Source organism: Rhodnius prolixus, unplaced genomic scaffold (assembly GCF_049639745.1).
Source record: "Rhodnius prolixus isolate KJV_2025 unplaced genomic scaffold, Rpr scaffold_7, whole genome shotgun sequence".
Taxonomy (NCBI): domain Eukaryota; kingdom Metazoa; phylum Arthropoda; class Insecta; order Hemiptera; family Reduviidae; genus Rhodnius; species Rhodnius prolixus.
Genome location: NW_027411582.1, coordinates 11,666,365 through 11,686,684, shown reverse-complemented (window position 1 = coordinate 11,686,684; position 20,320 = coordinate 11,666,365). Strand labels below are relative to the sequence as shown.

The window sequence follows — 20,320 nt, the reverse complement described above, 5'->3', positions numbered from 1 at the left end:
ATAGATTTATTGATCTCAATTATTACATTGAATTTTTTACTATTTGAAAATGATAAATATTATAAGTATACGAAGCCACTTGCTGTGAATATTCCTCAAAATTCACATGCTTCTTTGTTCATTAAAGGCTATATTTTTGTAGATCCTTGTTTTTGTTTTGTTTTTTTAATATTAAGCATCATTAAACTATTAAAAAAGAAAAATGTAAAGATTCATGACTGAAACATTAACTTATTGTTGTCTCTTAACAAACTAATATTTGATATTGTGTACTTTTTTTTTTAGTAAAGTGAATTTTTCGTATAAGATACAAAAATATTTGAATTCAACTTTATCCTCATTTTTTAGAAAAGAAAAATTTGTATTGCAAGTGTAATGTTTATAATGGAAAGTGAAAATACTTATTACAGGACATTTATAATAACTTGTTTTTAATTTACTTATTTTTGCGGCAATTAATTTTCAAAAAAAAGGCATGTGAATAGGATTTATTAAGGGGGCGTTTAATCTTGTTTTCTGCGATGGTACACTTTCAGACAATTCTCAGATGAGTTTTGCTGCTGTAAAAGCATATGCTCATTATTATATAAATATAGTAATCGTCTAATTTAACATAATTACTTTATTTCTTTTGTAATGTATGATTTTTTGTATAAGTTAAGGCGCGTCAACATCTGAAGCCTTGTAACGCGCAGCATCTGCCTCGGAACTCTCTCGTTACAGATAATTCTGTCCATGAATGAACATGCATTGAACTGAAAGAGAATTTCTAAAGGCACGTTGATCTAGTCTTCGTAATTTTTTAATGGTAGTCCACTTCACTAACAACTGAGCTAATCTCTATATCTCTTCCCTAAACACTACATTTACGAAGCACAATGTAATATTACCGTCTGAAACTAATTCTTAAAACTTAATTTGATCTTGCTTTTTGCAAATTTTATAGGAATATAAAGTAAACAAAATTTTTGGATGATGAGTTCACCATTCGAAGTTATTAATCCAAAGTGCAAAATAAATTGAAGACTTTTTTGGGGGTAATTAGCGCTTATTGTTACATAATCTCTTTATGCGAAATTTGATTATTTCTATTTAAATTTGGTGTTAATAATGAAAGTTTCAGTTAATGCTTAGCTTCAAGAGTACACGTGTAAGCAAAGTTATTTGAAGCATGAAGAGCTAGCAATATTTTGTTCATTATTAAAGTAGTAAAGTAAAGTAATCGCCTATTTTTTCAGGCAGGGCTAAACTTCCAACAACCAATTAGGTATCATGGTCGGGGCAGAAGCACATACTTTGTTGTAAAACATTTTTTTCTAACAAATAAAAACTACCTATAAGCGGTGTTGAACTGAGGATCTCCCACGTACTAAGCCGCGCTGTTAACCGCTATTCATTACTATATTAACGTACATTCTGACACCTTAATGCAAAACCAAGCTCTCTGAACATATTCGGGACCGCATAGAAAACAACTTACAGGCCAATCAAGTTTACAAATTTATATATTTTTAATGATGATCGAGGTATAATTTTTTAGAGATAAAATTTTAGAAGCTAAGTTGCAGATCGGCTGATAATAATGTTTCAGATTAGTAGATTGGTATAATTTTACCAATAGTTCTGTCCTCTAATATTGTGCTCATATAGCTCATCCAGTATATTGCCCAGCATCAGTTGCACTTATACAAGTTCAACACGTTTCCCCATATGTTTCTGCAAATTCTTATGAAAGTGACTGTATTTTCAAGCATTTAAGCTCCTGATGGAAATCTTTTGCTGTGAATTGTATTCTATTGTATTTGCCTTTTTTTTTTTTTACATTATGCTTTAACTTTGTTGATTCTTATGTTTTATTTGTTTTAAAAACTTAAGAAGGAGCAATTGTCCAATATTTACATTTTTAAAAAATGAGTTACATTGCAGATTGAAGAGAGAAAACCTTAATAAAGACAAATCCATTGCGTCCTAAAGATCTGTTTTGACTTACATGCGAAATGAACGTAGAATATAGGCCGCCATCTGTTCATGGTATAGTTTCTAAATGTGAATAAGTGTATGATGACGACTCTTTATAACCAGAAAAAGTGAGAGCATTTAGGTAACTCCAGTAACATTAAGATAAATTCTATTCTAACGAAAAGTACTTATTTTCTAAAATAATTAATTAATTCTAGAGTATAATTTAATATTAACTTTATTTACAAATTCCAGAATGATCATAGTGTGCGAAACCGAGTCAGGTTGGTTGGCTGTTCGCATCATCAGAAAAAAAAAGAAATGGAAGACATAATTATACTTACATTAAGATACATTGAATGGAGAAGAATTTCTTATAAAATTAAAAAGCAATACTTAATGTTTTTAGATAAAGAAGGTCAGTAGTTCTGTCTATTTGAGAAATGATAAGTTAGCAGAGATAAACCCTCCTGGGAACAGAGGAGGCATGTAAGAAACGGTTGTAGATCTGTACAAATTAGGTTTTTTTTTTTTTAGAAATCTGTCATCTTACGCATAGTGTAAACTTACCAAGTTTACACTTGAACTTAAGTATGAAAGCCTCAATAGAAACCTTATTAGCCTATATGTACGAGCGATTTATAGAAGATAACTTGAAAACAGCTGTTAGTAAAGTTCCTTGTGTTTCTGAAGCAAAAGCCTAACATTTGCAAACATTAGCATCCGACTCTTGCGACAAGTTCCACAATATCCAATTAGATATGAGCAGTTAAAGATATCATTGTGAAATCCTTACACTGCATTTGACTGGTTCCGTTCTAAATAGTTTTCAAAGCAAGAAACGTCTCATCGCAAGTGCCCACATTATTAAAGGGACAAAATTGGCAAAAATAATATTAAGTCATTCGCACGTAAGAAAAACAAAGTGACATCCTGATCATTGACTTTTTCTTGTTAATAAGCAAGTGAAACCCTCAGGATCACCCTCCCAGAAAAGAGGGAGTGGATGACTATTTGAGCCCCACCGAAACAAAAGATTTTGTGTATGGCATACGCTTTTAACTTCGCGAGCAAGATGCAGTGATTAACTCTATCAAATTCTAAGCAAAGTCAATGTTAGTAGAGTCAATTTGTTTATACATTTAAACTTTCCTCATTTGCCACTGTTCAATGTCATTCAATGACACTTCATTCCAGAACTCTACTCATATCGGATGCATTAAATTGTGTAAGCAGTTATTTAAAGCTTTACAAAACGAATGAAATTGTAAATTAAATCGCAGTCTTAGTATTTAATAGGTTTTTTTAAACATAAGCTATTTCTTTTTGCGTAATAAAACGTTCAATATAGGGCATAGCCTTCTTCTTCTTCTTCTTCTTCATTTTTATTATAATTGCCAATTAGTGACGTAACATGTTTTTTTGTTGGACTTGTCTGCAGTTATTTTCCGTTGATGATAGAATATTTTTTAGCAAAAATAATGCCTAAAGTAGTATTATTTTTTATGTAACAAGGAAAATAATTGGTAGGAACCCTGGGCTACAAAATGCTGTAACTACGGTGGACAAGAATGTAAAAAATGAAATTTGAAGAAGAATCGGTTGCTTTCCACATTGAATTAGACTTTTAGAAAATTGTAAGAACAAGCCTTCTTTTAAATACAAACAAATATTAAATGCTTCTTAATTAATTAATGAACAAGTAAATGTTAGTTTTCATCTTAAATTTATATTAAACATTGCTTTATAACTAATGACCCTTCTTATTTTCAAATAAGTATTTACTTTTAGGATAAATAATTAAAAAAGATCCACTTTTCTAAAAATATTACTTTTCTGTGATTATTATATGTTTTTAAGTTTATTTTCTCCTGTTAGGTTTCATCATTTCTATCATTCGAATTAGATTTCTCAAAGTCACGTTTAAAGTTTTGGTTCTGCATAACAGCCTTCCTAGTCCGCCAGTCATCAGTACGACCTGTAATAGAAATGCATAAATTGATTACAAAAACAACAAAACTGTCTGTTAGGACAGTTGTATAAGGGTTGTAAGTATATAGAATACATTCATCAGAAAAAAAATATATTTTTTTATTATATTTAGGCTGAGGTTGCAGCTTTATGCGAAAGTGAATAGCACACATCCTCTATTCTAGAGATAAGATGGTTATTAAAAAATAAGCCTATTTATAATTATTCGCTAGATATTAACGATAAGTAGACCTCAAAACCTAATTAAACAATAAAAGTCAAAATTATCTATTTTCATAATTACTTGGCTATAAATGTTTATGAACCTTGCCTCAAATCGCTCGATAGAGCCACTGTGCCGCTGTACAACTCTGTAGCAGCTTACATTAAACTCAAAAATAAGGACCACCTTGTAATGGTCTATGAAAAATTGTTTTTTATTTTTGTAAATAATAAATAATTTTGCTAAATACTACCTCTTTGAAAATCAAAACTTGACTCAGATGATACTAAACTTCTGGTAGATGATGTTGAAAGTCTATTGAAATGTTGAATGCCACTGGGCATACCGTCTTGAAAATGTAAATATCTATTTAATAGTGATCGCCTTCTGCCTAGTACTCCCCTTCTTTTTCGCAATTTCCTGGTAGGTCGAGCTGGCATCCAAAGTCTTCTTTCCTAACAATTATAATTAACATCTAAACAGATTATAAATAACGAAATTATATGAACACTCATACGTTTTTCCCCTTCCAATAACTGAGCTTTCAAGGGACGCGTTATTCTCTGAATCTCTCCTAAAAACAAATTTTATCTAGTGCCCAGTTGGATCGTGAACATTCGGGCTTCGCTTCTTCATGGAGAGCTTAGTTCAAAATAATATTAGAGACAAAAGATGTATTTGTGTGCTGTAGATATATCTAAAACTAATGTTTTTGTTTTTTTCTTGAAAAATATTTATATGGGTTCAGCCTTGTAGCCCAACTGCTGGGGGGCAAATAAATAGTATATAGTAGGCAAGAGATTAACTCAATGGTTATAGCATTGGGCTCCCAAGCAAAGAGGGTTCAAGACCAAGTATGCTCTTAGATTTGCTTTTTCTAAGAGCCTCATACAGCTCACTGTACGGAGATAGACCAGAAGTTCTGGGCACGAATGTCCTCAGATGTTAAAACGCCTTAAATTAAAAAAAAGAAGAAGAAGAAGATGACGGTTGGTTCTATCTTTAGAGAAAAAATATCTTTTGTAAAGTCTCACTTCCAAGTGAAGTGTTTCTGTCGAGAACTTATTAGAAGAAGCGGCATAAATATTGGAAGGAAATACCAAGTTTTCATTTTCACAGTAATATCTGCGATAATAAAAAAGTCTGAAAAAAAACAACTTAACTTTGAAATTTGATAAGATCACCACAATACTTCCCTTACAAGAATAAAGATAAAATAAGATGTTCTTAGGATGCACTAACTGTTGGAAACTCAGGCTTCTTCCAAAAGCCATTACTATTAGGTTCCTCCCTATTAAATCCTAAACATTTAAAATTAAAATTCTATCGTGAAAAAAACAAAATTGAATTAGATTTACTATACAAAATAATAAAATCTATTTCTCACGAACATTATAACAATTTCTACACATTCTAGCTCTTGTTTCTAAATTAGTCCTACATCTGAAGCAATAATTTTCTCTTCTTGGTAAAATTACTGTTGATGGAGAATCCATTTCATCGTCTGCGAACACATTGCTACTTTCATTTAGTACAGTGTCCCCCATCGCTCCCAGACTTATCTACAAATTAGTCATCCATTTACAAAATATTTCTGTTTCAATTTCACGATAAAGTTCGTTAAGATAATCTTCTTAATTCTTACTTGACTGAGCATACTGTAATCAGAAGTAGAGGTACTAATTTCTTGGGTCATTTTGATTGTGTTTTAGAAGTGTATTAACTCAAATTCGGGGGCATTTTTTTAACTTGGTATTTATTTATTAATTTAAAATAAGTAACCATAATAATGTAAGTAAAAAAAATCATCTGATAATTTTATAAAATGGGGATAAAATTATTTACTATTAAAGCATTACTAAGTGCGTTGCTTTTTTGATTAAATTTAAATCTGATCTCTATCTGCACTTTATTTGACAAGATCAAGCAATTTATCTCTTTTATTCTCGAAATTTATTTTTATATTGAAATTTAAATATCTTTTAAATATAAAGAGAAGATTATTTTTTACCATCTGCCAAATATGAACTTACTTACTTAGTTACTTAGTCAGGTCCTCTTCTACCGTTAGATGGAGAGGTCCAAATGCGAACAATTACAATATCGATTCCACTTTTAAAGTAAGGAAGTTTCGTAATTTTTTCGTACCTACTATCCTTTTAGAGGCACAATAAATAAATTGGGTCGCGGTCGCGTAGGCCTTTACGTTTAATCGCCCTACGAGAATCCCTTGGTGGATTTGATCCTGCTTTACACAGCTCCGTCTTCTTTTTCTTGAGTAATTCCCAACTCCCAACTACTCCCGACTTTTTCCTTCACGTACGTTTTTAAAATCTACCTTGGGAATCCGTTCCACATACTCCAGTCATTTGATCTAACTTTCTCTTATGAGAATACAGAGCGGTTAATCGTGTTTTCTTCCAATGTATAGCGTTCTTACTTTTCCACTGTCGTCTAATCTTACAGAAGATCCTTATATCCTTTTTTTTTTAAGCAACTAGGTTTCACATCTTACAACCATTCATAGGTCTTATATTGTTCATAAGACTTTTCTCTGTGATCTAGGCTCTCAAATTCAGTTAAGTTTCTGATGTGCTTAAGAACACTCTTCCAAAAAGCCAGTCTGACCTTAATTTATACAGAGTTTTCACTTTGCTATTCTCTCAAATGTTTGAACTACTTAGCTTCTTGCATTTGTAGATTAGAAACTTCACAACCTAAACCTTGACGTTTGCCCTAAACAATTATTGTTTAGCCTTTTGATAATAACTTTAACAAACTTGAGATTTTCATTAATTAAATCAAAGAGTTCTTAATTTTTTTTAATAATAACAACCAAATGAATCTCCTATCTCATAGAATTGCAAGTATATTATATTTTCGTTTAAAGAGGTGGTGAGACATGAGGCGCTCAGTTGAATGTTTTTTATGAAACTTTTGCGGGAAATTTATATGGTTGATTACGGGGTAAAAAGTCTTTTGGATGTAATTCAAAACGTCATTTCAGTTACGTGAATTTGTAGAAACAACATGTAACTTTAGGTCAGAATTAACTTCAGGGTAGTAGGTATTTGAAAGACCGTTTTATGTCTTCAAACCTTTTTACCTTTACATTTATTAAAATTACAAAGAATTTTGAAAATACGATTTATTTTAAGAGTTATTCATTTTTTATTAAATGGTTCTTGGAATTTTATAAAAAGCAATAAAATAAAGATGGTACGGCCCCCCCCATTATTCCATTATTCAAGACGGCAGGAGGCGGTGAATTTGCCTACGTGCAGAATTGAGTACAGCCAATGACGTGCTGTAACCTTCTAGGCAGTTTAACCACTGCAGTTAGTCCGTTATCAGTGTTTCAAATGCTGTCTTTAGGGATAAAAGAAGTTAGTAATTCATTGAGAAATAACGTTGTAAAACCTAAAGAGCTCTACGAAGAATGTCTTAAGCGTGCAGCTTTAGTTAATCGCCTGAACGCATTTATTTCACTATCTAAGGGATTTGTACATATAGAAAATGGTATGTTCAAACAATTCTTTCATAAATTGTAAATTGTAGACAACTTATTATTAAAAATAGGTCTGGCTTTTAGATAATTCTCTGCTCAATGGGATCCCAGTGGCTGTCAAGGATAATTTCTGCACAACGAATTTCAAAACAACCTGTGGCTCCAAAATGCTTCAAGATTTCGTACCGCCATACAACGCAACTGTTGTAGAAAAATTACTTGATGCTGGTTCGATAATTTTAGGAAAGTGTAATCTGGATGAATTTGCCATGGGGTAAGAGGCCGATCAATTGATTTATCTGTACTTCTTTCAAACTAATATTTCGAGTTTAAAGTACATTTTTATTAAAATATTAGTATGCCAGTGCAGGTACCGTGGATTCTATATACGGGCCAACAAGAAATGTATGGGGATCTGATTTAAAATATTCAATTGGTGACAAATTACCACTAAAGAAACCATGTTTAAGAATTGCTGGTGGCAGTTCAGGTGGAAGTGCAGTTGCAGTAGCTACTGGAGCGTGTTTTGCGTAAGTTCTGGTTTTAGCTACTTTTTTATTGGGGGTAATAAAAACATTAACCGTTTTTTTCTAACTAAAGAACTTTTCTGGCTTTAAAATCAACTATTATACGAACTCCTTCATACGAATTTTATTTTTCGCTCATTGCGTCCATCCTTTTAAAGGATGGATAAGGATAAGTCCTTTTAAATGAGATTTGTTTTAAAGAAACCATGATGTAATTATAAGCAACGCATGCTCTGTGTGAAAGATGGAGGGGATGTATAGAACAACGGAGAACCTGCTTGCCTTTTAAAATAATAGTGTGATATTTTATGCGAAAGAAAGATAAGTAAAGAGGCTTTACGAAAAGCTGTATAGTCATATCCAATCGCAATACTTGTGCTTATGAAGAACTAGCACCGACAAAAGACAGCTCCTTAGCTGACATTCCATATATTGAGAAACTTAGCTATAGGGCGCCATCCATCCATGTGATATGTCCTCTTTTCTAAAAATACTGAAAGTTGTGATATGTGATGATAAGTGATACTGGCTAAATATTTGTGCACTTATGAAGTCATTAAATTTCGCTCCTGCAAATTTGTGCAGTGAATTCAAAAAATGTTTATGAATGGAGCTAAGTTTGGACTAGGCAGGGACTAACAGCACTGACAAAATCACATTGTCTTCAAGTTTTCGATTTTTTTTCACATATTCATTCTAGTTGAACTTTCTGAATTCCATCCTTTTTAAGAAGAAATTTAAGGGTAGACAAGATCCAAATCTGGGATCTCTGCGTGGAAGTCCAGTGTACTAACGACTCAATTCGCCCTTTCGCATAGTTATTATTTATTTATTGATATATTGATGTTAAACAATGCAATTTGTAGAATGGGTTAATGTGATTGTACCCCGTGAACATCAATAAGTGAAAAAAAAGATAAACTCAAACATGTAATTAAAAAGTGTAATTTACAATAATTAAATGAACAAGTAGGAATAATTAGGCTCTAAATTGGTATCTTTTATTTCATATTGTTATAATAAAATGTCTCAGACGGCAATTGAAGTTGTCTCAGAAAATTAAAGTAAAATACACTTGGTGGCATTGAAGTCCTTTTATCCAGCTAACATTCCAGACTTAGCTTCTTCCAGTTGACGTTTGTTTCGATCAGTTGCACACCCTCATCCTCACCTGGAGATTATATAAGAGTGGAGGAAGAATAGAAACGACACGCAGATAAATACGACTATAATTGTGGGTATTTTTTTTAACATTAATGAAGTAATAAAAAATCATTTATTTGGAAATATGGACAGTGATGGATATACTCTTGATTCATGAGTCAGCAAATCTAGTGAGTGATAGAAACATAGTAAAAATCAAATTCTCTGCGCCAAACTGATAGATCAATGTCTGATGATAAGTAGAAGTTCGAAAACGGGCAGGGAAACAAAAAACAAGAGTGTTACACTTTATAAGGTCATTTATTCTTTTTTTAAAAATAGTAATTTGTGTATAAATTCCTTACAATAATTAGGGTAAATTATAGTTAACTCAATTTAAAATTCTCAGATGGAAATCCATCCAATTAAATTTTTACTTTATTCACCATAATTTTTTTCATGAACTTCACTGAGCTTAATAACTAAGTACATTTTTCTCTTTTTCATTTAGTGCTTTAGGTTCCGACAGTGGTGGTTCGACCAGAAATCCTGCATCATTTTGTGGTATTGTAGGATTTAAACCAACATATTCATCTGTGTCTCGCCATGGTCTCATACCATTAGTTAATTCAATGGATGTTCCAGGAATTTTAACTAAAAATGTTGAAGATTCTTCATTTGTTTATAGTAAGTAATTTTTCAAATGTGCTTTGGTAATTTATTTTATTGCATGAGCATTTCATTAATATGTAACTCTGTGAGTGTTGAGTTATTTAAAGTAAGATACGCATTGCATTTTGGGCCTATGGTTTTCATTATGGTTGTCCTAATCCCCTTTATCGGGGTTGTTGATCAGCTATTGCTACAGGGTCCTTCAGTTCCTTACGGGCAATCATCTTTGCTAGTTCGTATTTTACAATACTAATTCTGCCACCCTAACTCTCAAAGAATGGCTTAGAGGCTTGTAGAGATGGTGAAAAAGTGGAACTCTCTTAGCGAACCCGAAGGTAGTCTCTAAATAACATCAGTCCGGCACTTAAACTTAATATCTTGAGAAATGGAGTATGGAAGTTTAATTGTCGTGCCTTCATTGAATTGGTGAATTAATTAAGAACAATTAATAAAGATAAATTAGTATTCATTGGCAAACTTCCACAAGGGCAGTTTTTTTTTTTTTTAATAGTTGCACTCTTCAGCATGTTCACGGGGCACAACTTCTTCGGAGGGTCCTGGGCTTAATTCAAGAGTCTTGGGCTCCGATCTTCGCGCTCAAGACATTAGATTAGAAGAAGGTGGTCACGATGCTTGGAATATATGTTTGTACTAAGCTGCAGATTACGCATGACCTAAACGTTAAGGGCGTAGGACTTTATTTAAAAAATCTATATATAGCAGTTTCAGGTTAATATTTGACTGTTTTATTACAATCGCATTTTAACAGAGCTATTATTTCCGTTAAATTCAACGAATTTTAAAACATCAAGTATGTATCCATAGTTCTCTCCAAGTGTTACAATTAGCCATATCTACCTCCTTACGTTATCAACATAATCTGCAAAAGCTTCATCCCTTATAAAATTATTTTCAAAAACCATCCACTAGTTTTATGAAAAATCTTAGAACATTCACATGTTACGCAAAACCTGAACTATATGTTTTCATGCAATGCGGTTTTATGACGTTCAAAAGAGTCAAATCAAGACAAAATGTTACACCGACGAAACTTACTTCAAGAGTAAGTGGCTTAAAAAATTATTAATAATTTCAAAAATCGTGCATAACTCGTAAACATCTGGTCCTAACTAAAGGTATTTTGCAAATTAACATAGTTCCATTAATTGTAATGTTTTGTTTTAATCTCTGTTTTTTTTAAGGAACATAAATTTCTTTTATTTAAGATACCATCTGCGGACTTGATCCAAAAGATTCAACCACCGTTAATGTAAATAAAATTACTTTAAATAAAGATTTCAACTGTCGTAAATTAAAAATTGGAATTCCAAAAGAATATTATTGTAAAAATATGTCAGCTGAGGTTGTTGAAACATGGAGATACGCAGAAAAAATATTGGAAGAAGGTGGAGCTACTGTTAAGTCGGTAAAGAATTTTCTGAAAATTATTGGGCATTAAGCAATTTAAGTTACCAACCATAACGTGTATTAAGCTTCTAATTTTCCTTTTTTTTTTTTAGGTATCTATGCCACACACTCCATTTTCCATAACGTGCTATTCAGTATTAAATCAGTGTGAAGTTGCAAGCAATATGGCTCGTTATGATGGACTTAGGTATGGGCAAAGAGCTGAGGTTGAACATTCAACAAACCAGATGTATTCAGAAACTAGAAGTAAAAATTTAAATAGCGTTGTAAGAGGCAGGATTCTTGCAGGAAACTATTTTCTTTTACAAAAGTAAGCAAGGATCATAACATCTAATAAACTAGTTCCATACTTAGAATTCCAATGTACTAATATTATGAAAGGTGACCCTTACGCTTTTACAAAGTTAATTTTATAGAGTTCTATTCATCTTTTCTGGTCAGTGATTGATTTGACCAAGAGGGAAAAGAAATCATTGCTTATTTCAGTGTAATTTTTAAATTACTACGTCATCTGTAGGCTTATGATGACTACTTCACAATTTCACTTTGGTTTTGATTTCATGATTTAAAATTTAAGGTTAATATTTTTGAATAAATTTTAGCTAGAATAAAAAGTGGGTGCTTAAATTCTGTGGGTATTTGACTGGTTGGATTACTTAGGCAGACACAACCAAAGAAACAATTAACAGCTATTCTTTGACATTAACATAGTTTTTATAAATATGTTTAAGTATATATTTAAAAATAATCAAAAGCAATGTGCAGTTAATTAATCAGTGCAAGTCCTGAAAATGAATTAAGTCGAAAGTGTGGTCCATTGATGAAACATTGAAAACGTTGAAACATTGATGAAAATTCCTTAATGTAAAGCTATCAACTTTCAGTAAATTTTCTACTTCAAAATCTACCCTGAAGAATAAGGGAGTTCAGAGCTCTATTAAAAAAATTAATAAATAATTTCAGTTGTTACTCATTTTATTCATAACTTTTTCTTTTTTTTATAGGAATTACCACAAATATTTTATACAAGCCTTAAAGTTAAGGCAATTAATTTGTGAAGACTTTAAGAGAGTTTGGGATGAAGTTGACATACTTTTAACGCCGACAACTTTAACAGAAGCTCCTATATTCGATGAGTTTATTAAATTTGATAATAGAGAACAGTGTGCATTAAATGATTACTGTACCCAGTCAGCTAACATGAGTGGTAAGCAGCAATAGTTAAAGTTTCTATAATTTAAAATACAAATGTAAACGATATTATTGCACAATAGGAAATAAAAGTTAATCGTAAAAATAACATTGATAAAATATATCTTGTTATTGGAGTTATTTTTAAAGCTTTTACTAGAGCCATTTGTAAAGTTATTTGTTGTTTGATAAATATAAATATCTCACGTTTTTATCAATGTTAAAAATGTTTATTTTTATGAAAATATTGCAATGATTTGTAATAAACGCTTTAATTTTTTTAAGTTAAATATTTAAAGTAATTTGTTAAAAATTGCGCATCTTCTTCTGAAATATCATTTGAATATAATTCGCAATTCTGCATAATTTAATGAGACACCTGTAATAATATAACAGCAAGCGAATAATAGCAAACAAAGTTCAATATTGAGAACAGTTTGCCAAATAGATAATAATTTTTTCGATAAAGTGATGAGAAGGTCATGTTTCTAATTTTAATTCTGCGTTGGAGTTTTCATATTTAAACTTATGATATTAGCTGACCTAAATTGGTGAAATAATTTCTTTTTTATTGACGATTCGCGAAAAGCCAGATTAATTTTGGTACTTTATCAACACTGAAATTAATTTGATGTATTAAGTTAAACTGAAATTACCAGAGTGAATTAAGCACTGAACAAATCATGACGGATTTCAGTCTGATTCTAATTAGAAGCCATTATAAGCTTATTTACTTCAGCCCCTTAAACTATAATGATTTTCCTACCATAGTGAAGGTTTATTGTACCAAGATAGTCTTAAAATAGATTGGCAAGCCCTTAAATATTTATTCTCAGATTTTAACTACTAAGTACTACATAGGCTTTATTCAATTTACATCCTTACTACTTCAGTCCAGTAGATTATAACAGTTTATTAATCATATTTCGATCCAAAATTAAGTTCCGTCCAATCTTCACACTCTCAATCCTTCCCCTATCATTTCTTTCTGTCTTTATTCTAGCTATCTCTTGCTAAATCTTCCTCTTTTCCTATTCCCTGGAGAGAACATATTTGCTGGTTGTTTTCGGCCTTTTTGTCGAAATAGTCTCTTGCATCCGTTTGCTTTTATATTTCTATCATTGAGAAGTTTTTTCGGTATTTGTTCAGTTTAAGATACTTTTACTGCCCTTTATTAAGAGTTTCTTTAGAACGTAACTATACAGTTGTTCAGATCTTTCATCACAATTCTGTCACAATTAAACGTACTTCAGCTCTTTACATTCGAAATAATTTTTGATAAAGGATGCATTGGTACCCGAAATGTAATAAGCAATAAGAGTTCTTAAACAGACGTTCTCTGTCGGCCTTAGTATATAATAATGCTTCTCTTGCTTTAAAGCTTGATGAATTAGGAACCAGTTTTGGAATTTTATGTTAATAAAACATAGCATTTTTATGTTGATTAATTATTTATAGATTGAATAATGTTTTCCTTCCATAAAATAATGTATTTATTTATTTTTTAGGATGTCCAGCTATTTCTATACCAGTTAGGATTTCCAAAAATGAAATGCCTCTCAGCGTACAGTTAATGGCACCCAATTACAAAGAAGAATCATTGCTTACACTAGCTTATTGGATTGAAAAGGAAGTACAGTTTCCTTTATTAAGAATATTACAGTGAATACTTTATAAAGTAAATCATTTTTCGCTTTTGTTTCTAATTGGGGGATAAAATGATGAGGAGATCCTAAAAAAATTAACCTGCTTTTATATTAAAAACGAAAGAACAAAGAACTGGTTGTTATTTGTGCTTTAGATTAATTATATTTATTTAAAGTAAAAATATTTTATTAAAAAAAATACCTATGCTTCCTTTTATTTTTGAATGATAATGATTTCATTATAAGTAAAGGAAAGTTAAAAACGTTGCTTTAGAAGGTTTTCATTTTTTGAAATTTGGGAAGCCTCTTTTTTATTAGCAGCTATTTTATTATACTTAAAACGAAATTGTAATATTTTTTTTTAGGCGTTGAGCATAAAAGCAGGAGAGGAATTGTTTATACGTTGTGTAATGATAATTAGACGGAAGTAAGAGTAGTTTAGGGCACGCTCAGAGGTGATATCTGGTGTTGAGATAAGGTACTGTTGGTTAGCCATGCTGCAATTTGGTGCTGCCATTATAAAAGTAACCTCCTGGCACTGGCACAGAGACAGTGGAGTATGTTGATTACTGCTGGGATGGGTTATTTTCTACATTTACTTTATCAAAATTAATTTACAAGTTTTTCTATTTTGTTGACATTACTTAACACGTTTTTCATTATTTCTCAAAAAATTTACGTTACGGTATGGTGTAAGGTTTTTTTTCTTAAAAAATCTTTCAGAAAAAAAATGCATGGTGTTTAATCGTAGGTCAGTTGTTCCACTTTTCAATTCAATCTATTATAGGCTTTTCGCTACCTTAAGTTAGAAGTTTTATTAAAGTTTTTATTGTTAACGGTGTCTACAAATTTTTTTCTACGTTTTCTAAGAACAATCTTGTATAGCCAAGTGGAAGCACAGATATTATGAACTTTGAAGACTATGAAACCTTGCCTACTTCCAACGTTACCAGCCACATGATGGCAGGAGCCATGGCTGGAATATTGGAACATTGTGTAATGTACCCACTGGATTCTGTCAAGGTAGGTCTTTATTTTACTTTATTTAGTTTTTTTTTTTTTTTTTAAAAAAAAAAGGAACATCTTAAAGTGGTTGTCTTCTGTTTACTTGTAAAACGTTTTTGTGCATGAGATGTGTTTTTCTATATAGGTTATCGTTTGTAAAACTTTCAAAATAAGTGTTCATAATAAAATTAAAAGAATTAATGTTGTGAATAGTGATTCCGGATGTGACCAATTGAAACAACCTAAATCTATTAGACGTTTTGCTTTGTTACTGAAGAACTAAAGACTAACTTATTTAAATTTTGTACGTTTCATATATAATGTAACATTTTTATTTTCTTTCTATTTCGTTTTTTCGATCAAAAGTAAGTCGTAAAGTTGAAATCGAGTTTGTCCGCAAAGTTCCTGACTCATATCACTCCTCTTATCATCATCTTCACTTCGCTACGGCTTTTTAATCTTTAAAAATAAATTTAAGCAGATAAGATTTTGACCTTGATAGAAAGGAAGTACGATGACCTTGAGTATTCCAATTTATACAATAAAAAGTGTCTACTATTAAATAGCATGATTGTGAACGAATTCCCTATTATCGTTTAGTTCAATTATATTACGAGCATAAGTGTAAAGTATCTGAAGAAGCTAATCGTAGTGATAATACTTGATAGTTTTCAGTTAAGATCTAAAAATTGGAAGAGAGCCATTTAAATACCATAGCAGAGCAGTATGTCAGTCTCATTTAATCTAATTATTTAGAACTAGTCCGTTTATAGACGTGAGAAATTACGTTAGATCATCATGATCACTGCATTCGGTTTTTTGAAAAGTAATACCTAGACTGAAAAAAAAAAACATTGTTCCCAATATTAAGTTCTACTTAACCATGCTTGATCTACATTTTCTCTTGGTAATGAGATTTTAAAAGAAATGTAGATTCATTTATGCAGAATTCATTAACCTAAGATTCAACAATTTCATATGTCTTGTTTGAACCTTTGGTAAAAGTTTTAATTTATATTTGATGTCTTTAGATATCCTCTAATATTTCTAAAAGTGTGTTCTGTCAGTGTTAGTTGGTGAACCAGTTGAGCAGTTTTTGTTGGAGCATATACAAATCTTCTGCAGGCTCAATTGTATTCTATTCTTCAGCTTTTAATGAAAGAGCTAAAGAAACCTGTAGATTGCCTTCAAGTTACTCAGGCCCACCCACGGGGGGATTCACAAAACAATCACTAGTCTCTAACGCCTCTTCGTGTGTTCACTAAACTCAAGCAGTATTTTTTTTTTTTTTTTTTTCATATTCTAATGTACAAGGTGTGTAATGTTATTAGTATGTGACTTGGAATTCCCCGTGGCGCAAAGATATTTGAGGACGGGAAATGTCTGATCAACTTTCTTTATTAGGGCTTTCTTTCCTGATTCTATTCTAGTTTTTAGTTTAAAAAAGGGAAAGTGAAGAGCATTAGGGTTGTGAAAAATTAAATTACAATTTGAAAAAAATCTTTCTGATGATTATTTTTAAAGAAATCACTCGAAACAGAAATAGTCACTATTCTAATTCATGTACATATGTACATTCCACTTGTTATTTTTATAATTTTTCAATTAGTATTATGTAAGAAGAAAATTGAAATAGCTGACGCAATCAAAATGTCTGAAGCAAATTTCAATTGGAAAAAAGTTTATTGTTAAATAAATTTTAATAAGCGGTAAAAAAAAAGGCTTAAAAAATTGATGCGTTGTCAAAACAAGATACTAAATACTTAATATTTTCAAGAAAATTTTGAAAACTGATAAAAGATTCTGTTAAGAGCAATTAAAAACAACAAATTTCTCTTCATAGGACATTATCGAAAACTTTTCTTTTTATTTAATGGAGAGTTCACTACTCGCATTCATGCCTTTCTTAACTGTTAGTTCATGAAGTTTTAGTGCATAGGTTTCTAATTATGTGATAAATATCTGTTAGAAAACTGATTTTGTTAGGTTTATTTCATAAAAGAACTTTGTAAGTACGGCTTGTCTTCTGTCTCAAAAACTGGTTCTTATTTGGCTTGTCCACTACAATCTTCAAACGATGAATGAAATTTTCTGTCACAACTACAGATTTCATTATATTGTTTCTGTGTTTGCAGGCAATGTTTGTAAAAATGAAATCATATGAAATTCTCTTGAAGCTTTGAAAATATTTTAAAACGCTTTTCTTTTTTCTTAAAAAATAAGGAGCTCATACTTGCTCCAAATGAAAGTCTGTACAATAGAAAATCGGTCATAACATGTAGATTATTTCAATTTTTTAGCAGTTTCTTCACACCATGGAATTTTTCTAATTAAAATGAATAAATGTAGTTGGATGTAGATGCAGGTACTAAGTAAAGATGTTAGTTACTGTAGCCGATTGGAGATAGATTCCCCCAATTCTTCAAATCCTTCAGTTTAATACAAGAAGTATCTAATTTTGTAAAACATTTTTGCAAATAAACCGCTGAAAATTAGACTCGAATTGCCTCAGCTGCACGTAGACTGGGATGATGATCCCAGATGTTCAGATGTGAACTCAAAATTTGAAGAATTAATTATGGCCGAATTGGAACATTTCGCAATGGAATATAATTTAGGTTTAATTTTTAGTTTAAATTTGTCCATTTCGATCCGGAAAGAAATATCTTATCAAAAATTAGGCTTTACATTTTTGGCTCTCGGCTTGTTGCCGAAAACTTTTAGCTAATTTTACAAAGGTATTATTTCGCAATCATTGCTTGATTTCCTTAATTTAAGAGCCAACCGTCGAGCTGATTTAAGACCAGATTCAGACGTTATATAGATTTAACTCTTCGCCTTTAGTAAAAGTAAACTTGAAACACTGACTATGTCCAGAATCTGAATAAAGCACATTATAGTCGAACTAAACTTGAAAGACTTCATTTTTACGTAGATATCCTCCATTCAAAATGAGAAATAAACTGAAAGCAATAAATGAAAATGGTTTATTGATGGATATCGCTAAAATTAAAACACAACTGCTTATTAAAATTCAAAAATTATAAATAAATTATAGTAGTGAGACTAGTTAATTTTTGCTATTTAAAAAAATTCAAATGGATGGTCTGTTAAGAGGTTGCACATCAGAATATGGAAATGAGTGGTTCTATAACAAAACTTTAGAAAACTATGAAGGTTTGTCAAATATTTATTTCAACCAAATACAAAACATATTTATACATTATTCATTGTTTTACTATTGATATGTTTTGATTCGTGTTTATTTTACTTTAAATATATGGAAACAACGACATAAAAGTGATTATTTGAAACAACCAAGCAAACAGCTAACAAACTTTAAAAAAAAAAAACATTTTCATGTATTCCCAGTAAAAGTCATCAGTGGCTTAAAATTTAATGTACTTCTATTATGTAACTCTGAAAGTTACTGTCACTTTTCCTCATTAATCTGACACTGAACTAGTTGGATATATTGTGATTCACAGTTAGATTGTGATTCACAACTTTTTGTTATTTATAGTGTTGATATAATAGTTTTCATAAGCAAGCAGTTATTGTAAAAGAGCGAAGTATTAAAATGTTCAAGGTTTAAAAATTATCTTCATTAGAGTTCAAGTACTTAACGCTTAAAATGTGCTTGTCATATTTTTAGGTTTGAATTTTCTCTGGAAAGAAATGGTTTGAAGGGCAATTGAACTCTGGTTTAAGTCGTTGGTTTTAATGGAAACTTTGAATCTAAAAATGCATAATTACAGAATAGGTGTTGAGTACATGAGATTTTTCGTTTATTTCGCGAAAGATTCGAAGGATTTTGTCTCAACTCTGACACTGAATGCAAAATAAAGATTAAATCTATTCATTTCTAAAATTGTTATCCATAAAAATTATATTATAGGCAGCCTTGAGAAATTGATTGCTAAGGTTTTATTTATCTGTCTTATTGTGAGCTGCTCCCGGTTTCTTGTACTTTTTTTTTTGTTCTTTGCTGGCAAGTAAAGAGGACTTCAACCTAATGTCTCTGACCATCCTTCATCCACCATTTTCTGTGCTATTTTTGAACCAGTACGTATATAGATACGCTTGGATATCTTAGTCTCATTCTTACATGTCCTACAAACCTTACCTGAGAACTGGCAAGGGTTCATTTTCTGTATATCATCATACATGTTGCAAGCCCTGATTCCCTTCGCTCAAGCAGACAACCACAATAACATGTATACTCACTGTTAGTCATCATATACAATTCTTAATTTTTGTATATTTATTGAGTTTTTTTCCGCCATAACTAATCAGCGAGTGAACCAATGTTACCACTTCTTAATTTCTTCAAATAAGACAAATTTTTATTTATGATTTCAATATTTGTCAAGAGTTAAGAGCGTCATTTCTTAACGCTTGAAATCTAATTAAACCTTTTAAAGTTTTGAAAAGTGTAACTTAGTCTCTTGAGAAAGCACTTGTTCGTTTTCAATTCTTAGACTTAACCAAACATCAGCTGATTGCGGTTTAATGACTGCCAGCAATATAGAACATAGTGCTTGCAAGTCATGCAAACAGAGTTTATCTGTACGCAGTTTTAAGGATCACTGTGGATCTTTCTTTTATTTTTACTGAACTAAATCAACTGTTGCGATACTTGTGACAATAATTGATTATTATTGTTATTATTCCTAGCCTGTGGGAGACTGTGTACTGTCGACTTATAAAAAGATAATTTCTTTTTATTACTTTATTAAATTTATCTTGCTTATGAAGTGATAATTTCGTACCATAGTTTCAGCTTCACGAAGCACATAAAAAGTTGTAAAAAAACACTATGAAATTAAAACAAAATAATTACAATCGTATGATCGAATATTCTGTTTTGTCACTAAACTTTCATTAGCCCTTCATTGAATTTACTGGAGATGAAATCTAGATTGCAAGCTATTTAAATACACTAAATAGGACTAACGAATGTTGCTGCAAGCCTCGAACTAACCACGATATTATTGATTATTGTGCAGATTTAAACTGCCCCTTGATAAATAGGTACATTATTATT

General features: G+C 31.0%; 3 protein-coding genes across 6 annotated transcripts in view; 2 read left to right on the top strand and 1 right to left on the bottom strand.

Moving 5' to 3' along the window:
• Nucleotides 1-1,244: 1,244 nt before the first annotated feature.
• Nucleotides 1,245-5,958, bottom strand: LOC141446987 (uncharacterized). Its single transcript, XM_074114082.1, has 4 exons — nucleotides 5,799-5,958; nucleotides 5,545-5,715; nucleotides 4,407-4,608; nucleotides 1,245-3,937 (listed from the first exon to the last, which is right to left on the bottom strand). The coding sequence occupies exons 1-4, from the start codon at nucleotides 5,847-5,849 to the stop codon at nucleotides 3,834-3,836; spliced, it is 528 nt and encodes a 175-aa protein (XP_073970183.1). The 5' UTR covers nucleotides 5,850-5,958; the 3' UTR covers nucleotides 1,245-3,833.
• A 1,479-nt stretch (nucleotides 5,959-7,437) lies between these two features.
• On the top strand, nucleotides 7,438-14,450 carry GatA (glutamyl-tRNA(Gln) amidotransferase subunit A, mitochondrial). The gene is made up of 8 exons (XM_074114075.1): nucleotides 7,438-7,672; nucleotides 7,746-7,935; nucleotides 8,027-8,191; nucleotides 9,843-10,018; nucleotides 11,230-11,429; nucleotides 11,524-11,741; nucleotides 12,436-12,638; nucleotides 14,131-14,450. The coding sequence occupies exons 1-8, from the start codon at nucleotides 7,453-7,455 to the stop codon at nucleotides 14,286-14,288; spliced, it is 1,530 nt and encodes a 509-aa protein (XP_073970176.1). The 5' UTR covers nucleotides 7,438-7,452; the 3' UTR covers nucleotides 14,289-14,450.
• Nucleotides 14,451-14,583: 133 nt separating this feature from the next.
• The window catches only part of mfrn (mitochondrial iron transporter mitoferrin), a 36,799-nt gene continuing 31,062 nt past the window's right edge, over nucleotides 14,584-20,320 (top strand). For 2 of the 4 annotated variants that reach the window (XM_074114078.1, XM_074114079.1), the window contains exon 1: nucleotides 14,584-15,291. In XM_074114078.1, coding sequence (XP_073970179.1) covers nucleotides 15,175-15,291 — 117 coding nt within the window. In that variant the 5' untranslated portion in view covers nucleotides 14,584-15,174. Of the gene's footprint in view, nucleotides 15,292-15,810; nucleotides 15,998-17,346; nucleotides 18,451-20,320 lie in introns of those variants that run through there. The other 2 variants (XM_074114081.1, XM_074114080.1) reach the window with 2 other exon arrangements.